The following is a 23,055-nucleotide window of genomic DNA, read 5'->3' as shown; positions in this document are numbered from 1 at the left end:
GTAGAGTTTGGAAACGTGTTGAGAAATTTGTCTTGGGGATTGTAAAAGAAAAGTGTGTTTTTGACTGTAGGCTCGTTTGACGCTGGAGGAACCGGTGAGCGGTTCTTTGGGACAGCTGTGGCTGGAGCTCCTGCGCTTTTACACGCTGGAGTTTGCTCTGGAGGAGCACATCATCAGCATTCGTCTGAGAGAGCTGCTGCCGCGAGAGCTCAAGCATTGGCCTCGTCGTAGACTCGCCATCGAGGGTAGGCAGACTGATGTTTGAGATGCAGGGATAGCCAACGTCGATCCTGGAGTCCTGATCAAGGTTATAATCGTTAACGAAAACTAACGAAAAAACGAAAACTAGATGGGAAAAAACATTGTCGTTAACTGAAATAAAAATAAAAACGAGCCATTACAAAAAAACTATAACTAACTAAAACTGTAATGTCTGTTTGCAAAACTAACTAAAATAAAATAAAATTAAAGAGCAAATGTCCTTAGTTTTCGTCTTTGTCAATGCCGTTAATTTTAACGCTATTTAAAACACGCAGTGTATTTGTTCAACTGCATTTCATTTCCCTGTAACGCTCTCCCTCCGTCTCTTTCACATGCACGCGCGTGCGCACACACACCTACACACACAGCCCCTCCCCCTCCGTGCAGTACACACCGCGTCTCCGTGAAAACGAGCCAACGAGGGTTCGATCAATGTTGAAAGCAAGTTCGTGAAAGGTTGGTATCTCATCATGAACATATTTACACAATCACACATTAAAAGGTGGTGTACAAATATTATAAATTCTTAATACAATTCTGTCAGTGTGTTAATGTCGACCCGAGAAGCGATTGAGCCTTCGTTAGAAAAAGTTAACGGACTTAGTCGCAATTTTGAGGTAAAATGCTGCTGGGTTGTCGATGTCAAAACTCTATAAGCTGTGATTCAAATATTAAATAATGTTATGTCATTATTCTACTCGGTAACACTTTATTTCGATAGTCCACTTTAGACATTCAACTGACTATAAGTAACTTGTCTACTACAAGTAAACTTATTCTCCTAACCCAAATCCTAACAATAACCATAATCTAACAGTCTACTGACAGTCTACTATAATATACTAATACTCTAATGAGAGTTGCTTGAAATGTAGTTGAAAAGTTACTTATAATTAGTAGAATGTCTAAAGTGATCGAAATAAAGTGTAACCGAAATTGTAAAGCTGTGGGATTTTTATATAGAAAATATGTAGATTGTTGGTACAGTAAAGGAATTTCACATTGTAGGCTACATTTGGTTTTAATGTTGAATAGATATTTCTAAAAATGTATGTTTTTGTTGAGTCATTATTACACAATTCTTTTTCTGACCTTTTTCAACCTTGCCCCTGACAAATAACCCAAATTACAAAAAAAAGACTAAAACTAACACTAAAACTAATAAAAACTAAACTAAAACTAAGCATTTTCAAAAAATAGAAACTAAACTAAACTAGTAAACCCACTTTTAAAACTAATTAAAACTAAACTGAATTTGAAAACAAAAATTCAAAACGAAATAAAAATAAAAACTAATGAAAAATGCAAAACTATAATAACCTTGGTCCTGATATAACCATTAGTAATCCTGAAGACATTGATTAGCTTGTTCAGGTGTGTTTGATTAGGGTTGGACAAACTCTGCAGGACTCTTCAGGATCGACTTTGCCCATCGCTGATGTACAGTATACCAAAATATGTTATACAGTTTGCTTTTCTGTTGTTGGCAATAGGATGGCAAACACTATGATATTTTCTCATGTACCGTCAGCATTCAGCAAACACTTTTCTGAAGTGTGCATTTGTAGACAACTCGTGTTACTCTGTGTGTGACGGTCGTTTGTGTGAATTGAATGCGGACAGGAAGAGAGTTTAACTTCACTTCAACTTTAAACCTATGCTGCGCTATATCCAGTTTATGTCATAATCATGTCATTTTTACTGTGTGCTACATGCAAAATGAGTGTTACCTTGTCTTTCTAAAAAAAAAAAAAATGTGTATATATATATATATATATATATATATATATATATATATATATATATATACATACATACATACACTACTGGTCAAAAGTTTTAGATTGGTAAGATTTTTAAAAGAAGTCTCTTCTGCTCACCAAGGCTGCAATTATTTGATAAAAAATACCCAAAAAAAATCAGTAATATTGTGAAATATTATTACAATTTAAAACAGCGGTTTTCTATGTGAATATATAGTGAAGTGTAATTTATTCCTGTGATCAAAGCTGAATTTACAGCATCATTACTCCAGTCTTCAGTGTCACATGATCCTACAGAAATTATTATAATATGATGCTCAAGAAACATTTATGATTATTATCCATGTTGAAAACAGTTTTTTACATTTTTATTTCAGGATTCTTTGATCAATAGAAAGTTCAAAAGAACAAAATTGATCTGCAATGGAAAGCTTTTGTAACATTAATCACTACCACTAAGAATTTTAGTTTTTATTTTTGGGGGAAAGAAATTTAGAAAATACTTTTATTCTTCAAGGATGAGTTAAATTGATCAAAAGTTACAGTAAAGACATTTCTAATGTTAGAAAAGATTATATTTTAAATAAATGCTGTTCTTTTGAACTTTCTATTCATCATAGAATTTTGGGGGGAAAATGGTACATGACTGTTTTCAACATTGAAAATAATAATTTATGTTTTATGAGCATAAAATCAGCATATTAGAATGATTTCTGAAGGATCATTTTTTAGTTTAAAGCTTTATTAATCCCCGTGGGACTATGTATGTGTATATATGTGTGTGTGTATATATACTATATATATATACATATATATATATATATATATATACACATACATACATGCATATAAATAAAAAATAATAAGTAAAAAAATAAATAAAGTAAAAAATAATCATGTAAGTAAATAAGTAAAAAAATCATGTGACACTGAAAACTGATGTGTAATCAGCAACAGTAATGATGTTGAAAATTCAGCTTTCAAATTACATTTTAAAATATATTAAAATAGAAAACAGTCATTTTAAATTGTCATAATATTTCACAATATTACTGTGTCATTTTTTTTTTCATCAAATAAAGCAGCCTTGGTAAACAGATGAGACTTCATTTAAAAACATAAAAAATCTTACTGATCTAAAACTTTTGACTGGTAGTGTGTGTGTGTGTGTGTGTGTGTGTGTGTGTGTGTGTGTGTATATATATGTATATATACACTTACAAAGATCTCAATGCTTTGTTTTGCATGTAGACCCTCATTATGTTACTGTGTTAGTGTGGGGCTATTTTGAGCCTTGTTAGTGGTATAAACTAGCGATTTCTTTTTACTTATTATATATATATATATACTAGCGTTATGCGCTAAACAGTTTTTAGAGATAAAACTCTTTACATTCAATTATCATGAAAACAAATCTCAGAGAACGGTCGACTAGGTACCAATGTGTGATTAGACCATTAAAGGTTTGTTTTGTGCCGGAGTTCTCCTTTAAGATGCATATTAAAATGAGCAACAGCTGCAGAATGATGATCCGATGTTGTGTTTTCCAGATCCGTTCGCATTGAAGAGGAACGTGGCTCGCAGTCTGAACAGTCAGATGGTGTTTGAGTACATCCAGGAGCGTTTCCGCATGGCCTACAAGTACTTCGCCTGTCCTCAGAGCAGGAACGGAGCGAACGCCAGGCTGAGGAAGAAATCCAGACGCCACGACAGCGTGGAGAGGAGCGGCGAGGAGGACGGGGACAGCAGTGATGATGAGGAAGAGGAGAGCCTGAGAGCAGGGTTCACCGAGCTTCTGGTGGGGGACGGTGGGATTGAAGCCGTTTCCCGGGAACTCCCCGCAGACTTGTCTCCTCCTGTCCTGAATGGCCTGCTGATGGACAGTGATGATGATGAGGAGGAGGATAAAGATCAAGAGATGGAGGAACAGGACATTATCGCTCCAGAAGACATGCACTACATCTTTGACAGGATGATTTTCACGGGAGGAAAGGTAATTGCACAGGATACAGTAATATTTGTGGTGCAAATCTCTGGAAAACTGGGAATTTAAGGGAATTTTGGAAATCGTGTGTTTTCCAGGATTGGAAGTGTTTTGAATTCTATAGTGAATATACATTTCTAGTTATAGTTATGCTAACATTAGGTGGATAATGATCTTGTGTGGAGTACAACCGGCTTCAATTTGTGATCCTATTATTCTTTTCACTGGATCGCTGTCGAATTGGTCTGAATTTTAAGAACTCTTTATTCCACATGAAATTGGGATTGGAAAGAATAATTTAAATGTAATTAAAATTCTTTAATAAGAAATCTAAAATACTAAAAAAGCAGTAATATTTTGAGATAGTTTTGCAATTTAAAATATGTTTTCTATATTTAAATATATTTTATTCCTGTGATGATCAAAGCTGAATTTCCAGCATCATTACTCCAGTCTTCAGAGTCACATGATCCTTCAGAAATCACTCTAATATGATGATTTGATGCTCAAGAAACATTTCTGATTATCTCATGTTAATCAGATTCTCATGTTAATCAGCTATCTCATGTTTGATTATCTTATGTTGGAAACAGTTTTCCTGCTTAATATTTTTTGTGGAAACAGTGATATATATTTTTTCAAGATTCTTTGAATAGAAATAAAAAACTGCATTTATTTGAGAGATCTTTTCTTAGAAAGCTTTCTAAAAGTCACATTTGATCAATTTCATGCATCCTTGCTGAATAAAAGTATGAATTTATTTTATAAATATTGTATTAACCCCAAAACCTTTGAACGGTAGTCTACATATTAAAAGGCTTGTAGGCACAGAAGAAAAAAATGGCTCTTTAATATTCAAAAATTTGTTGGAAAAAAAATGCAATGTAAATGTAGAAAAATTGAATACAGCCTTTTAAATTTGCAATCATTTAATGCAATCATGTGTACCTTACCATGGTAAATTATGTGATCATGTTATTCAGAGGTGGGCAGAGTACACAGCTTTATTACTTGAGTAAAAGTACAGATAGCCCTTGCTAAATTTTACTCAAGTACAAGTAAAAGTACTACAGTCAGATGTCTACTTAAGTAAAAGTACTGCTTGTTTTTTAAAAGTACTTGAGTATCAAGAGTACATTTTCTAAATATTGCATTACTACTGCCACAGTGCTTACATTTATGTACAGAAACGTCCTACATGGAGGAGTTATGAAAAATGTTAATGTTAATACCTTGTAAAATTTGAAAGGAATTGAAAGTAAAATCGAGTCAATTTTATCTTTTTAACATGTTGCTTTATTTAACATTTAAGAAATTTTTAGACTATTCAGAAAATTTAAATAGTGTGGGGCCACGGGTCGGCACATTCCTGGGATGGACCTGCTTGCGTCTTCATCCATAGTTTCGTCTCTTATCTAAATCTGACCATTGCTGATCAGTGGCACCTGCACAATCCAAACACGAGGGAAGAGAGGGAAGCAAAACATTGTTTCCGAGATCCAGAAATGAAGTGTGTGGTGGTGTTTTTTTTCTGTCCAGCCTCCAACGGTCGTGTGCAGCATCTGTAAGCGAGACGGCCACCTTAAAGACGATTGCCCTGAAGACTTCAAGAAGATCGAGCTGAAGCCTCTGCCGCCCATGAACGAGCACTTCAGAGAAATCCTGGACGGACTCTGCATGCTGTGTTACCGTGAGCGCCACACCATACTTTACCATCATGTCTTTTTAATATCGAAGGTTCAAACCAATCCTGAAGGTTCAAATGTGATGTTTTTGTGTTTGTAGGTGAGCTGTCGCCGTCTCTCGCAGAGCAGCAGAAGCGTGAGCAGATTCTGGCCAGTCTGGAGCACTTCATTAGAAAAGAGTACAACGGTGCGAATGCATATTCATTTGAAAGCACAATAGGGTTATATAGATTTGTTAACTGAAATAAAGTGAAAATTGACCCTTTTCACATGTCACAACTTTTCACAAGAACAAACTAACTTTGAGAGATTGATTACTGCTTGTCACATTTATTGTCACTACCTCGACCTTTGTATTAGAAACACCAGTGTGTGTTAACCAGTTTTTTTGTAATTGCCAAATTGGCATGCCAAGATAATTTAACACAAAGTTTTATGTTATTGATATGTTTTGGACATAACTAGATTTACAACAGACTTTCACAAACTGGAAATAATTAAATCATGAAAATATTAAATTATTTAAAAAAAAAAGTAAAATAAGCTCTTAATTAAAATATGAAATATATATTTTGTTTACCTGCATGTAATGTAACCATTAAAAAACACTTGATGGAGTTTTAGAACACCATTGGGTCACCTGATGGAGTTTTAGGACACCATTGGGTCACCTGATGGAGTTTTAGGACACCATTGGGTCACCTGATGGAGTTTCAGGACACCATTGGGTCACCTGATGGAGTTTTAGGACACCATTGGGTCACCTGATGGAGTTTTAGGACACCATTGGGTCACCTGATGGAGTTTTAGGACACCATTGGGTCACCTGATGGAGTTTTAGGACACAATTGGGTCACCTGATGGAGTTTCAGGACACCATTGGGTCACCTGATGGAGTTTTAGGACACCATTGGGTCACCTGATGGAGTTTTAGGACACCATTGGGTCACCTGATGGAGTTTTAGGACACCATTGGGTCACCTGATGGAGTTTTAGGACACCATTGGGTCACCTGATGGAGTTTCAGGACACCATTGGGTCACTTGATGGAGTTTTAGGACACCATTGGGTCACTTGATGGAGTTTCAGGACACCATTGGGTCACTTGATGGAGTTTCAGGACACCATTGGGTCACTTGATGGAGTTTCAGGACACCATTGTGTCACTTGATGGAGTTTCAGGACACCATTGGGTCACTTGATGGAGTTTCAGGACACCATTGGGTCACTTGATGGAGTTTTAGGACACCATTGGGTCACTTGATGGAGTTTCAGGACGCCATTGAGTCACCTGATGGAGTTTTAGGACACCATTGGGTCACTTGATGGAGTTTCAGGACACCATTGGGTCACTTGATGGAGTTTCAGGACACCATTGGGTCACCTGATGGAGTTTTAGGACACCATTGGGTCACTTGATGGAGTTTCAGGACACCATTGGGTCACTTGATGGAGTTTCAGGACACCATTGGGTCACTTGATGGAGTTTTAGGACACCATTGGGTCACCTGATGGAGTTTCAGGACACCATTGGGTCACTTGATGGAGTTTCAGGACACCATTGGGTCACCTGATGGAGTTTTAGGACACTATTGGGTCACCTGATGGAGTTTTAGGACACCATTGGGTCACTTGATGGAGTTTCAGGACACCATTGGGTCACCTGATGGAGTTTTAGGACACCATTGGGTCACTTGATGGAGTTTTAGGACACCATTGGGTCACTTGATGGAGTTTCAGGACACCATTGGGTCACCTGATGGAGTTTTAGGACACCATTGGGTCACTTGATGGAGTTTCAGGACACCATTGGGTCACCTGATGGAGTTTCAGGACACCATTGGGTCACCTGATGGAGTTTCAGGACACCATTGGGTCACTAGATGGAGTTTCAGGACACCATTGGGTCACCTGATGGAGTTTTAGGACACCATTGGGTCACTTGATGGAGTTTTAGGACACCATTGGGTCACTTGATGGAGTTTCAGGACACCATTGTGTCACTTGATGGAGTTTCAGGACACCATTGTGTCACTTGATGGAGTTTCAGGACACCATTGTGTCACTTGATGGAGTTTCAGGACACCATTGGGTCACTTGATGGAGTTTTAGGACACCATTGGGTCACTTGATGGAGTTTCAGGACACCATTGAGTCACCTGATGGAGTTTTAGGACACCATTGGGTCACCTGATGGAGTTTCAGGACACCATTGGGTCACTTGATGGAGTTTCAGGACACCATTGGGTCACCTGATGGAGTTTCAGGACACCATTGGGTCACCTGATGGAGTTTCAGGACACCATTGGGTCACTAGATGGAGTTTCAGGACACCATTGGGTCACTAGATGGAGTTTCAGGACACCATTGGGTCACCTGATGGAGTTTTAGGACACCATTGGGTCACTTGATGGAGTTTTAGGACACCATTGGGTCACTTGATGGAGTTTCAGGACACCATTGGGTCACTTGATGGAGTTTCAGGACACCATTGGGTCACTTGATGGAGTTTCAGGACACCATTGTGTCACTTGATGGAGTTTCAGGACACCATTGGGTCACTTGATGGAGTTTCAGGACACCATTGGGTCACTTGATGGAGTTTTAGGACACCATTGGGTCACTTGATGGAGTTTCAGGACACCATTGAGTCACCTGATGGAGTTTTAGGACACCATTGGGTCACTTGATGGAGTTTCAGGACACCATTGGGTCACTTGATGGAGTTTCAGGACACCATTGGGTCACCTGATGGAGTTTTAGGACACGATTGGGTCACTTGATGGAGTTTCAGGACACCATTGGGTCACTTGATGGAGTTTCAGGACACCATTGGGTCACTTGATGGAGTTTTAGGACACCATTGGGTCACCTGATGGAGTTTCAGGACACCATTGGGTCACTTGATGGAGTTTCAGGACACCATTGGGTCACCTGATGGAGTTTTAGGACACTATTGGGTCACCTGATGGAGTTTTAGGACACCATTGGGTCACTTGATGGAGTTTCAGGACACCATTGGGTCACCTGATGGAGTTTTAGGACACCATTGGGTCACTTGATGGAGTTTTAGGACACCATTGGGTCACTTGATGGAGTTTCAGGACACCATTGGGTCACTTGATGGAGTTTCAGGACACCATTGGGTCACTTGATGGAGTTTCAGGACGCCATTGGGTCACTTGATGGAGTTTCAGGACACCATTGAGTCACCTGATGGAGTTTTAGGACACCATTGGGTCACCTGATGGAGTTTTAGGACACCATTGGGTCACTTGATGGAGTTTTAGGACACCATTGGGTCACTTGATGGAGTTTCAGGACACCATTGGGTCACTTGATGGAGTTTTAGGACACCATTGGGTCACCTGATGGAGTTTCAGGACACCATTGGGTCACTTGATGGAGTTTGAGGACACCATTGGGTCACTTGATGGAGTTTCAGGACACCATTGGGTCACCTGATGGAGTTTTAGGACACCATTGGGTCACTTGATGGAGTTTTAGGACACCATTGGGTCACCTGATGGAGTTTTAGGACACCATTGGGTCACCTGATGGAGTTTTAGGACACCATTTGGGTCACCTGATGGAGTTTTAGGACACCATTGGGTCACCTGATGGAGTTTCAGGACACCATTGGGTCACCTGATGGAGTTTTAGGACACCATTGGGTCACTTGATGGAGTTTCAGGACACCATTGGGTCACTTGATGGAGTTTTAGGACACCATTGGGTCACTTGATGGAGTTTCAGGACACCATTGGGTCACCTGATGGAGTTTCAGGACACCATTGGGTCACTTGATGGAGTTTCAGGACACCATTGGGTCACTTGATGGAGTTTTAGGACACCATTGGGTCACTTGATGGAGTTTTAGGACACCATTGGGTCACCTGTTGGAGTTTTAGGACACCATTGGGTCACCTGATGGAGTTTTAGGACACCATTGGGTCACCTGTTGGAGTTTTAGGACACCACTTGCATTATGTTTCCAACAATGTTTAAATCCAGAATTTTAATCAGTGACATTTCATCACCTGTCAATGACATCATATCCCCTTTTCTCTAAGCTGTCCCTAGAAACAATGGAGAAACGGTGCACTTCCTGAAAAAATGTAGTTGTAGTAGTAGTAGGAATATTAATTGCAATATTCCTACTTATTGATCTTTTTTCTGTTCAGATAAGGCCCAGCTCTGTCTGTTTGGTTCTTCTAAGAACGGCTTCGGCTTTCGTGACAGTGACCTGGACATCTGTATGACACTGGAGGGTCATGACACCGCTGAGGTATGAATACTGTTGCCCCTTCAAAAGCGGGACATTTATGGGAGAAGCCAGATTTTTTTTCTACAGATTTTTCTCTTAATGTTTAATCATTCTCGCTCTCTTGCCTCTCTTGCAGAAACTGAACTGTAAGGAGATCATCGAGGGTTTAGCCAAGGTGCTGAAGAAACACACAGGTGACTGATTCTAAAACTCAGTATGTCAATATAAATAAAGTCAGATTGTTCAGCACTGACTGGTTCATTTGTGTGTGTGTGTGTATGTTTGGTTCAGGTCTGAGGAATATCTTGCCTATCACAACTGCTAAAGTGCCTATAGTGAAGTTTGAACACAGACAGAGCGGACTGGAGGGAGACATCAGCCTCTACAACACACTGGTGAGACTCGTATGTTGTGTTATGTGTCTATATATGAAATATAGCTGTTATTTATTAGATTTTTTTTTTGTCATGTTTTGTGTGTCAGGCCCAGCACAACACCCGGATGCTAGCCAAATATGCTGCTATAGACCCTCGTGTGCAGTATCTGGGCTACACCATGAAAGTGTTTGCCAAGGTAAGATCAGATATCTCTGCTGCTGTTGTCATCATAAATAAGGATCTAATTTGAGTTAAATATTCCCTAAGTATTCAAACGTGCATTCAGACAGCTGGCAATCACATTAAAGGAACATACATGAGCGCTTGATTATATTCATGACCTGAAAAGCCTCAACCTTTAGAGAGAAATATTGTTGATCATAATAGTATTGATTAAATTGTTTACTGTCCAGTTTTAAGCTATCTGCAATAACTCAATAAACTCTCCGCTGGAAGGGTTTCAGGAAAAGTACGGCGGATACAACTCAAGTCACTTTATGAGCTTTTATTGCACACACATACACTATAATATGCTAGCCTGTCAGCTGGATATTAGTGACGTCATTTAGCACGTTAGTTAGTTACTTAGTTACTTAGTTAGGAAAACCTGCAATGAAAACACAAACACAAATATCAAAATATAAGTAATTTCAATAACTAATGAAATTACACAATCATGTGATATTAATTCTGAATTACTAGCAATGCTAGTTTATAGTCACTCACCATCAAGGCATACCAGTCCTGATTATCAATTGAATAAAAATGAAACCTAAAGGTGTGACGTCTGCACACTGTGGCTAATCAAACATACACAGACACACAGTCTGAAGCCCAGGAATGATAATAAAACAAATCTGTAAGATTGTAACATAAACATAAATATAATAAATATATAAAAATAAGAAATATAACATAAATATGCCTGCATTTGGAATAATATAACGTGTGTGTGTATATATGTATAAAACACTAGCTACACATACTGAAAAATTCTACAATTACATTTATTTAAAATGTAGTTTAATTAAACTCTTCCAAATGCTGTTCTTTTGAACTTTCTATTCATTAAATAACCCGAAAAAAAGTGTCAGGTTTTGCACAAACATGAAGCAGCACAACTGTTTTCAACATTGATAGTAATAAGAAATATTACTTGAGCAGCAAATTGGCATATTAGAATGGTTTCTAATATTAAAGTTATTTTAAATTGCAATAAAATTTCACAAAATGACACAAAATTTCAAAAAAATATTTTTGATCAAGTAAATGCAGTCTTGATGAAGAGAAGAGACTTTTTTAAAAATCATACCATCTTTTACCCTACTTTTAAACGGTAGTGTATAAGTCAAAGAATGAAAAGAAACCGCCAAGTTATTTATTATGAACTGTACATAGAATTTTATGGCCTCGAATGTATTGTTTCTCAATTAATATGAGGTCAAACAACTATGTATATTTAATAATAAAGAATTAGAAAAGGGTGTTATTTTTAAATGAAATGTAGCATATCGCTGCTCTTTCATTAAATGTCATTGCATAGGAAATTAGTGTGTACTATAGTGTCGAATACATGCATACCTGAAAACATATGTAAATGTGTGTTTGTCAGCGCTGTGACATTGGCGATGCCTCGAGAGGGAGTCTCTCCTCCTATGCTTACATCCTCATGGTGCTGTATTTCCTACAACAGAGACAACCACCCGTCATCCCTGTGTTACAAGAGGTAACATCATTAGCAATAGTGCTACACTCTTACAAGAAAAGGTTCTATATAGAACCTTAAAAGGTTCTATCAGCGCTACGTATTTGGAACCCCTAAAAGGTTCTATACACTCTTAAAAAAAGGGTTCCTCTGGGTTCTATATACTGTAGAACCCTGGGGTTCCATACTTGGCCAATAGAACCTTTTACCCAAAAAAATGGTTCTATATAGAACCATTTTGGAGTTCCATATATGAAGCGGGGGATGGAACCATTTCTGGTTCTAAATAGAACAAATAGAGTGTATTATTACACAATGTCCAAAAATCCATAATAACATGGCCTTTTTTGTAAGTGAATAAAAGATTGTGTTGCTAAGAAATATCAGTAATGCTTTACACTAAGGTTCATTAGTACATGAACTAACAACGAGCAATGCAGTTGTTGCAGTATTTATTCAGATTTGTTAATGTTAGTTAATACAAATCCAGCTGTTCATTGTTAGTTCACAGTGCATTCACTAATGTTAACAAATGCAACCTTTGATTTTAATAATGCATGAGTAAATAATGTTGAAATTAATATGAACTAAGATGAATAAATGCTGTTGCATAGTCTTGGTTAATGCTAACTAAGGTACTGTTGTTAACTAATGAAACCTTACTGTAAAGGAGAATTGTTCTGTTCAGCTTGAGTCGTGTTTCTCCTGCAGATATTCGATGGGAACACTGTTCCTCAGAGGATGGTGGACGGCTGGAACGCTTTCTTCTTCAATGACCTTGATGAGCTGGTGAGCATATAAACAAATAATGCTTTTTCAAGTGCTCTCCGAATGCATGAGTGAACGTGTGTGTGTGTTGTGTGTCCAGCGGCGGCGGGTCCCGGAGCTCCATCAGAATAAAGAGTCCGTCGGGGAGCTGTGGCTCGGCCTGCTGCGCTTCTACACGGAAGAGTTTGATTTTAAAGAGCACGTCATCTCCATCCGCCAGCACAAGCGCCTCACCACCTTTGAGAAACAGTGGACGTCCAAATGCATCGCAATCGAAGGTTTGAAACTCTACGTTTGCTCTCACTCTGTTCTGAAATACTCAAGCCGTCATTTATTCTGTTTATGCATTCCTTTATTTAATTCAGCTTTTCTACAGCCGGTTTTCTCAAACTTTTTTTTTAAATTAAAGACCATTTTTATAAAGCTAAAACAGGAAACTTAATACATTTTATTTTATAGTTATTCCATACATAGTTTCCAAGTAGATGTAAAATGTTTTATGCACTAAAATACAGTAAAAATACTGTTTTATATTATTAATTTATTAATTAAAAAATGTTTTTATTATATATATATACATATACATATATACATACATATACATATATGTATGTATATGTGTGTGTGTATATTATTTTTAATTATTGCCTCCAAAAAATAATAAATAAAATATTTCTCATAAAATACTGTTTTATAATTCATATTTATATTATTTATAATTTACTTATTAATTTATTAATTAAAAAATGTTTATATATATATATATATATATATATATATATATATTATTTTTAATTATTGCCTCCAAAAAATAACAAATATTAATAATTTAATTAATAATAAATAAAAATTTTATAATAAATATTTAATAATAAATATTTCTCATGAAATGCTGTTTTATAATTCATATTTATAATTTACTTATTAATTGATGAATAAAAAATATATATATATATATATATATATATATATATTAGGGGTGGCACGGTTCACGAAACCGACGGTTCGGTTTGTATCACGGTTTTAGGGTCACGGTTTTCGGTTCTGTACGGTTCTTGTTATTTTTTTCTTTTAATCTTTAACACTTCAGAAATGTACTTCATCATGTGATATATAGCTTAATTATCCACACTTTAGGATACAGTATAAAAAAAATTATATTCATGCATTGCAATCATGCACAAACTGAATTTGACTCTTTGACTTTAAGCACATTTTGGGACTATCTCAGAGGAAAGCTATGTGAGATTTTGACACAGCAAGAGAGAAGACATTGACATGCTTTTCGTTTATTTGGCAAAAAAAAGGAGAATGTGTATCACTATCTCTACAAGAACTTGTGCATTTTTATCACACAAATCACAAAGAAATTAACTTGCATTTATGAACTGACAACTTTTGTAGCTCTTACAAAAATTCTATCTTTTAAAAGAAAAAAAGAGGAACTACACTGTCTTTTATGAATAAGTCAATATACATGAAACCTCATTGCCTATAATTAGGCTATAGAAATAGCAAAGGCCATAAACATAAAGTGAAAAGTTCAACCTCAACACAAAAAACAGTATCAACAATGCTTCTATTCCCAAAAAGTGAGGGTACCTTTTTTTCAGTTTAAATTAAAGTGCAGGATTTGGAAACATTTGACTGAAGCTCTTATCTAAATATAAAGTGCCACTGTAATGTTATATTAAAATACCATAACATGAAATCAAAAATGTCCCCACACACCGGACTTATAGACTTATAGGACGCTGGCGCATCCTCCAACTCCCTCATCTCTCCCACTTGCCATTTCTCCGCGTGCCGTGACCTGCAGCGCTCCATACTCCACTTTTACTGGCTTGTTTACTAACTTGAACCGGCGCTGCACAGAGCGATCGGTAATGACATCAAATACCGCGAAAGTGAGTGACGGAGCCGTCGTTCCCGCTCTAGTGTGATGTTATTCACCGGTCGCTCTGTGCAGCGCCGGTCCAAGTCGAACAAGCTTATGTCGCGCGAAAAGAAAACAAACGTCACATACGGGCACGAGGTTACATTGCGCATGCGTCGAACCGTGAGACGCACAGACGCTCCGAACCGAGACAAGCGAACCGAACGGTTCGGGTGTTTTTTCATGTACCGTGCCACCCCTAATATATATATATATATATATATATATATATATATATAATAATTAATAATTCCCTCTAAAAAAATAAGAAATAAAAATTGAGAATATCAACACACACACATACACACGTATATATTTCTAATTTTTAATTTATAAGTAATCTTATCATTATTTGTAATTACTTTTCATTAAATACACAAAGAAAAATTATGGATGGATGGATAGATAGATAGATTTTTTTTTTAACAATATTTCATTTTAACAACACAATCATGTTGCATGACCCCATGTAAGGTGAAATGTCATATGTTCTGTGTTAACATAACTATTTATTTTTGACAGATCCCTTTGACTTGAATCACAATCTCGGGGCTGGTGTCTCACGCAAAAGTAAGCCAAAGTCTCCCGTTCCACAGTGCTCAGCTTTGTGCAGTTTTGGTAAATATATACGGTTGATTAAGTCCAACTTGTTCTCTTTGCTCTCTCCACACAGTGACCAACTTCATCATGAAGGCCTTCATCAACGGCAGGAAGCTGTTCGGCACCCCGTTTTACCCTCAGCGTGGGACAGAGCCCGTGAGTCCATTAATACACATCTTCAGTCCCTATAGAGAGCTATTAACCTTCATTTCATACCTCTCCTCCTGTACACACTCTTCATCCCTCTTTCAGGATTACTTCTTTGACTCAAAGGTTTTGACAGACGGTGAATTGGCTCCTAATGACCGTTGCTGTCGGATCTGTGGGAAGATCGGTCACTATATGAAGGACTGCCCAAAGAGGCGCAGGTGCCCTGCAGAAACTATCACTAATACTGAAGCAGCACAGGACGCAAAGTGCTTAGTTTGTTTTTCTTGTTGTCAGAATGAAGAAAAAGGAGAACGAGCGAGATGAGGAGATCAGGGAGGAGGACCGAGAGCCCAGAGAGAGACGCTGTTTTCAGTGTGGCGACATGGGTCACGTGAGGAGAGACTGTCCCGATTACAAACACCTCCGTCAGAGAGGAGTGCCCGGACCAGGTACAGCTCAACTTTTATTTCATATTTTATTTATTTATTTAATTCATTCTGTTTGTTTATTCAGCCTCTCTAGAGCATTTTCATAAGCCCAAACAGTTCAATAATATATTTAATAAAAGAATTAAATATAATACATATTTATAAGTAAATAAAAATAATTGTAAAAATAAAATTATGAATTGTAATTATTAATCTTACAATTTATACTTTCTATTTTTATCCTTTTTTTATAATTATTTTTAAATGAATTTATTTATTTATTTATTTATTTTATTTACAATATTATTATAATTAAATGTAATTTTCAGATATATTATATTCTACATACCATATCAGTTATAATTTTTCTTATACTTTGTGAAAAAATACTAAAAATAGATTTATATACACTATACATTTATTAAAAAAATAACAGATATATATTTTAAAATGTTATTCTGTCAGTTTTTTCAAGTAGATTTCATATGTGCGATGCACTAAAATACAGTAAAAATATTGTTTTAAATTTATATTTGTAAATAAATATACCTATAGGTATTATATTTATAATTAATCAATACCTTTTACTATTAATAAATTAACCACTATAATTAATGCATATATTAAATAAATACATATTTATAATATATAATAAAAAATATGCAAAATGAATAAATATTTTGTCTATTTATCCAATAATTTTGCCCAAGACATTTATATTGAGTTCTATGTTGTATTGTCATTTGTTGTTTTTGTAACTCAGTGTTGATACGATCTGTGGCCTGTAGGGGGCAGCATATAAAAGTGTTTGACTGTGATTGGCCTGGTTTATTTGTAGTCCCTCACATGGTGCGGGCCCTGGCGAGCTCTCAGTCCATCCCCATTCCTCAAGCTGCTTCAGTCCAGGAGCGAGTCGGGAGGAACAGGCAGCCCTCTGAATGTGTAAGTCAAGTCACCTTATATAGCTCTTTTAACAAAATAGTTTGTTTCAAAGCAGCTTTACAGTGATAACAGGAAATTAAAGTAACGGATCGTTTTGGCTTTACAGCAGCTGTACAATACAGTTATCGTCCGGCTAAATTTAGTTTTGATTGATTAACTTCCTTCCGTCAACAAAACCCTTTACTGGCAGCTGTGGCTGGGCCATATCGAGAAATTTTTTTTTGTCAATATTTTTATCCCTTAACTCATCTTTTATCTCCAAAATGACATTATTAAAGTTTTTTCATTCCCTAAAATATCTTGAATGTATCTCTACACCCTCGCCTCATTTAGAATACGCAGTCCTATGAATATGCAAATTAGCCTCGCCTCCACTCACTCACACAGCTCAGAGATCCACATGTTGATCTGATTGGTTACATCTGTGTTTTTGAGACTGTCTTTGGTTCACTGCAGTTTTAAGGAGAAATACTCAACAATGGTGTTGACTTATGAATTTTACGGAGGCGTATTGCATTCACTTGAAGAAAAAAAATCTACTCTGTTTTTCTGAATTAAAGAGTTAATTTTTCATGAGAAAAAAAAATTGCTCTGTTTTTCTGAATTAACAAGTTATTTTTTCATGAGAAAAAAAATTGCTCTGTTTTTCTGAATTAATGAGTTAATTTTTCATGAGAATTTTTTTTTGCTCTGTTTTTCTTAATTAATGAGTTAATTTTTAATGGATTTTTTTTTTGCTGTTTTTCTGAATTAATGAGTTAATTCAGAAAAACAGCAAAAATAAATTTTCTCATGAAAAATGAACTCATGAATTCAGAAAAACAGAGCAAATTTTTTTCTCATGAAAAATTAATTCAGAAAAACAGAGCAAAAACTTTTTTTCTCATGAAAAATTAACTCATTAATTCAGAAAAAGAGAGCAAAAACTTTTTTTTCTCATGAAAAATTAACTCATTAATTCAGAAAAACAGAGGAAAACATTTTTTCTCATGAAAAATTAACTCGTTAATTCAGAAAAACAGAGCAAAAAAAATTTTTTCTCATGAAAAATTAACTCATTAATTCAGAAAAACAGAGCAATTTTTTTTCTCATGAAAAATTAACTCGTTAATTCAGAAAAACAGAGTAGATTTTTTTCCTTCAAGTGAATGCAATACGCCTCCGTAGAATTTACACATGGTTTGTCTTAAAGAATATTAAACACACTACACCACATTTTCAGCACAGGGTGACTTTAACCATAGTCTTTTAGAAATAGTCAGTTGTTCTCATTGTGTTCTCTGTCATTCATTTATTTCGTCAGTCTATTGAACCTCAACATTGTATAGGGCAATTATAGTTACACCACGTAGAGAGACCAGTGTCCTCAATGAAGTTTATTCAAGTTCAATCGGTTGACAGAGTTCACTGAAGTACTAGTTATATGGATAGTCATTTCAGAACATAGGTTACCAGTGCAGATAACTTTTAGCAACATCCAAACATGGTATTCTGTTGTTTACGCTAGTAAGGTTATTTAAGTACATGATCTTTGACACACTTGTACACACAAGAGTCACAGATTAGTCATAGATTTCAGAATGACTCTTAGATGACTTACGCATGGTCACATGCCTCTTATAATAATACAAAACTGCTGTAAGCTCAATCAGATAAAGGAGAAGCTTGAGTTTCTATCAGGAATTCTATCTATCTATTAGGACTCTTGAATAAATTGGTTGTATGAGCAAATTAATTCATTACAAAACAAGTTCATATTCTCTGGGAGGTGGGCTTAATGAGTAATAGAAATATAATAGAAATAGAAATATCTGAATATAATAAATATATAATTTTCCAATTTATTATATAATACAAGAGACGGGTTTATAAATTCATCTACTTTAACATCCATTGTATCCTAGTAGATTTAGCTTCACTTAATTTAATTCACTTAACAAGTTTGTATTAGTTGTATTTATACTGTTTATTTATAATTATAATAACTTAATTTAATTATCTTTAGAAATTACATTTCACAAAGCAGTTTTGTTGTAATATATAATTCTTTAATTAATTATATTTTCTATACAAAAATGTACATTTACTATTGTATATATTATTTTGTGAAAATTACTAAAAAAAGAATTGTACTTGTATACACTGTGTGTGTGATACAGTTCTAACATAATTAATAAATATTTTTTAGTAATTAATTTAGTTCACTTAATTTAATTCACTTAACATATTTTTTTTTAAATTTGTGTTTAGTTGTATTTATACCGTTTATTTATAATTATAATAACTTAATGTAATTATTTTTAGAAATTACATTTCACAAAGCAATTTTGTTGTAATATATAATTCTTTAGTTCATAATTAATTGATTATTTTTCAATAAAAAATACATTTACTATTGTATATTTTATTTTGTGAAAATTACTAAAAAAGAATTGTGCTTGTATACACTGTGTGTGTGATGCATACAATTCTAACATAATAATTTTTTTTAGTAATTAATTTTCTTGAAATAAGGGCATTCATTAAACATCCTGGCACAGTTTTCAGAAACTGTTACACTACTTAAACACAATGAATTACTATAATGGCGCATTGATATTATTATCATGATCCTGGTATTTAAAGTGTATCAAAATCATTGTAAACGTACAACAAATTTTCAACATCACCCAACAACAGCACATTTATTTGTTTTTGTGCAGTCTGACCCTTGAATCTTTTTCTCTGTGTGTTTCCACCCAGTCTGATGCGCGCCAGACTCCTCCATACTCTCCTCAGCCGTCTCCATACAGCCAGGGGTCGGTCTCTCCCCAGAACAGCAAGCCTTCCTCCTCCTCCTCCTCCTCCTCTGGGCTGTCCAAACCCTCCCAACCCCAGCAGCAGCAGCAGCTTCCCCAGGTCCAGCTTCCCATCTTCAACTTCCCACACTCCCACCCGGGCCAGTACCACCCTGGGCTCTCTGCACTGGGCCTTCTGCCCGCTCACCCCCAGCAGGCTCACTCGCCCCTGTCCTCGGGCTCCTGGCCCATCCACGGCCCTCTCATCCAGGGCTCCGGGGCGCCCACGGCCTCCAGCCACCCGTCCTCTCCGGGCCTGAAGTTTGCCGTCCGAGGAGGCGGCGGAAACGGGCAGCCGGTGAATCCCGCACCCTTGAACCTGAACGACCCCAGCATCATCTTCGCTCAGCCGTCGGCGGGACGGGTGGCTGGTGGCGTGGGCGGCCCGGGCAGAGAAAGGGGGCACCCCTGGCACAATCACCATCTCAATCCGGGGCCACTGGTGGGAAATGGCACTGTAAACAAGACAGGTACACACACACGGGCTTCTCACAGTATGTGTCGGCAGCACTAATACTAACATGCTAGTTTCAAAATAGCGGAATCAATGATGCAAACTTTATCAAATATGAGACAAATACTTTAAAAAGACAGTCAGTTTAGTGCTGATTCAGTTCAGTTTAATAACTGTGTATAGATCATCAGTTAACGATATAAACAGCTTTAAGCGGACAATATGATTCTCCAATAATTATCTAAATAAATAAATAATCTATTTTGAATATAATCGCTATTATTTTTAACTTTAATTTGTACTGCTTTGGTGTATTTTATCACTCAGCATAGGTAAGGTAAGTTTATCTCATACACCATGGTAATTCAAAGATAATTACCATTTAATAAAAATGTAGATAAAATAAAATAAAAACTTATAGAATAATCATATGCGTAGTATATATTCATAGTGCATTCTGGGATTGTAAACTCTACAATGGATATTTTAATAATGGCTTAAATCATATGTAGGGCAGGGATAGAGCTGCTGTCTGTTAATTTTTTCCCTGATTCTTCCTCATATTTTTCCTATAAAGATTTTATGAAATTGAATAGTTATATTACTTATGAATTAAAAATGACCCTATTTACCGTATTAGCAATTGTCCATGATATTATTTATGGTAAATTATTCCAAACAAATAAATCATTTTTTTTTCTAATCTGTCATCAAAATGTACGACTTTAATATTTCATCCTCATAATCAAAAGGACAAAAAACTATATTTATATGAGTAAATGAATCCTATTTTTGGACCCTTTTTAAATTGTGACATTTTCTTGTCAATTAAGCACATAACACCTAATTAGTGCCCCTTCTGTAATAAACAATCTGATTTTCTTAACTGTAATGCAAATCGACATAATTATTTAAATTGTAACATATATTCGCAAGATACAGCTGTACATATTTGCATATTAATATTATATGATTTGAATTATTTATTTAACTAATAAAACTGATAACACATATTTTTATTCCAAAGTTAATAAATCTAGTTAATTTTAATAAGAATTTTTCACTAAATAAACATAAGGAAAAATGACAACTAAAAGTATTGATAAGCGGGACAGTTGGTACAGTTTAGAAACTTTTTGTAAAATTGTGAAAAATGTAATTGTTGTAAATCATTTTCTAATATGGAATCAAAATGCAATGACTTGTTCAAGTTATTGTTTCCAAAATAGTGTAGCTCATCCATTATGACTATTAGCTGTGATTTGATGAATCAGTGAAATGAGTTTGTCTGTTTATTGAGAGCAGGGTGTGTTGGTGAGCTCAGGTAAGTCTCACAGGTGTATCGGGTGCACGGGTGACTCCACATCTGTTAGACGGAGCACTGGAACTAGCCTTTTGAAACCACAGTCTTCTGAAACCTTGGTTTTCCTTACATTTATTGGCATAATGAATGATGTGTATTACTTACAAACAGACCAAGTTACTAGTTTAAGACTAGTTTAAATAAAACAGCTGGCAATGGAAGCTTGTGGTTTCATAGTGGTTGAATGACAGTCCAACGATTTTCATCTCTGGTATCACAGAGCCATTTGCTCATAGTTCTCTCTCTCCGTCTCAGATCCTAATTTCCCATCTCAGTTTGGGGGTGTGAGTCCGGGCTCTCGATCCTGGGACCATGGCGGTGCTGCTCCGTATTCCCTGTCTCCATCCTTCATGCCCTACCGTCTGCCGCCCTACATGCAGCAGCCCAACAAACCCTTCATCTCACAAGGTACATGCTCTAAAACATTCAAACTCGATGCATATGTCCAAAGTAACCATGGAATTTTCCATTTCTGTCAACATGTTGGCATATATTTTATTTTTATTTTATTCATTTTGGCTTTAGCTAGGCAAATTAAACGTAGCGACCCAATACGTAAATTATGTTGTGCCAAAGACCTTTCCTATACTAAACCAAGAAAGCAAACAAAACAAAAACAAAAAAATCAAGAAAGCAACAAAAAATCTATTATACTTCTATTTCTTTCTTATTGTGACTTCGTACACTCACTTAAAGGATTATTAGGAACACCACACTAATACTGTTTGACCCCCTTTCGCCTTCAGAACTGCCTTAATTCTACGTGGCGTTGATTCAACAAGGTGCTGAAAGCATTCTTTAGAAATATTGGCCCATATTGATAGGATCGCATCTTGCAGTTGATGGAGATTTGTGGGATGCACAATTTACATTACATTTATATTTATTTAGCTGACGCTTTTATCCAAAGCGACTTACAATTGCTATATATATCAGAGGTCGCAAGGCTCTGGAGCAACGAGGGGTTAAGTGTCTTGCCCAGGAATGTGATGTTTTATTTTTCTATTTGTATGTTTGTTTTTCTATTTGCATGCGTTTTTTTCCTCTATTTGCACACTTTTTTTCTCTATTTGCACGTCTTTTTTTCTATTTGCATGCATTTTTTTTCTCTATTTGCATGTGTTTTTTTCTATTTTTATGTTTTTTTCTATTTGCATGCATTTTTTTTTCTCTATTTGTATGTGTTTTTTTTTTCTGTTTGCATGTTTTTCTATTTGCACGTATTTTTTTCTATTTGTATGTGTTTTTTTCTATTTGCACGCGTTTTTTTCGATTTGCACGTGTTTTTTTTCCGATTTGCACGCGGTTTTTTTCTATTTGCATGCAGTTTTTTTCTATTTGTATGCGGGGTTTTTTCTATTTACATACTTTTTTTCTACACAATTGTTTTCTATATGCATGTGTTTTGTCTATTTGCATTAAGCTATTTGCGTTTTTTTTTTTTTTTCTATTTTGTACTCATTTTTTTCTTTTTGCATGCTGGGTTTTTTTCTTTTATTTGAATGTGTTTGCTTCAGTTGCAACACATTGAGCTC

General features: G+C 35.9%; 1 protein-coding gene across 2 annotated transcripts in view; it reads left to right on the top strand.

Annotated features, from left to right (window-relative positions):
- tut4 (terminal uridylyl transferase 4) overlaps window positions 1–23,055 on the top strand; it is a 35,381-nt gene that overhangs the window by 11,504 nt on the left and 822 nt on the right. For both annotated transcript variants that reach the window (XM_039652870.2, XM_039652872.2), the window contains 18 exons: window positions 71–245; window positions 3,575–4,017; window positions 5,548–5,698; window positions 5,794–5,880; window positions 9,878–9,981; window positions 10,097–10,154; window positions 10,252–10,355; window positions 10,444–10,533; window positions 11,950–12,063; window positions 12,754–12,831; window positions 12,911–13,088; window positions 15,269–15,316; window positions 15,420–15,502; window positions 15,599–15,714; window positions 15,791–15,945; window positions 16,763–16,866; window positions 19,609–20,173; window positions 21,776–21,928. In XM_039652870.2, coding sequence (XP_039508804.2) covers window positions 71–245; window positions 3,575–4,017; window positions 5,548–5,698; window positions 5,794–5,880; window positions 9,878–9,981; window positions 10,097–10,154; window positions 10,252–10,355; window positions 10,444–10,533; window positions 11,950–12,063; window positions 12,754–12,831; window positions 12,911–13,088; window positions 15,269–15,316; window positions 15,420–15,502; window positions 15,599–15,714; window positions 15,791–15,945; window positions 16,763–16,866; window positions 19,609–20,173; window positions 21,776–21,928 — 2,806 coding nt within the window. The remainder of the gene's footprint in view (window positions 1–70; window positions 246–3,574; window positions 4,018–5,547; window positions 5,699–5,793; window positions 5,881–9,877; window positions 9,982–10,096; window positions 10,155–10,251; window positions 10,356–10,443; window positions 10,534–11,949; window positions 12,064–12,753; window positions 12,832–12,910; window positions 13,089–15,268; window positions 15,317–15,419; window positions 15,503–15,598; window positions 15,715–15,790; window positions 15,946–16,762; window positions 16,867–19,608; window positions 20,174–21,775; window positions 21,929–23,055) is intronic.

The sequence above is a fragment of the Pimephales promelas genome, chromosome 20 (assembly GCF_988280905.1).
Source record: "Pimephales promelas chromosome 20, fPimPro1.hap1.1, whole genome shotgun sequence".
NCBI classification, from domain to species: Eukaryota; Metazoa; Chordata; class Actinopteri; order Cypriniformes; family Leuciscidae; genus Pimephales; species Pimephales promelas.
The sequence above is the reverse complement of the archived record's forward strand: the minus strand, read 5'-3'. Positions and strand labels throughout refer to the sequence as shown.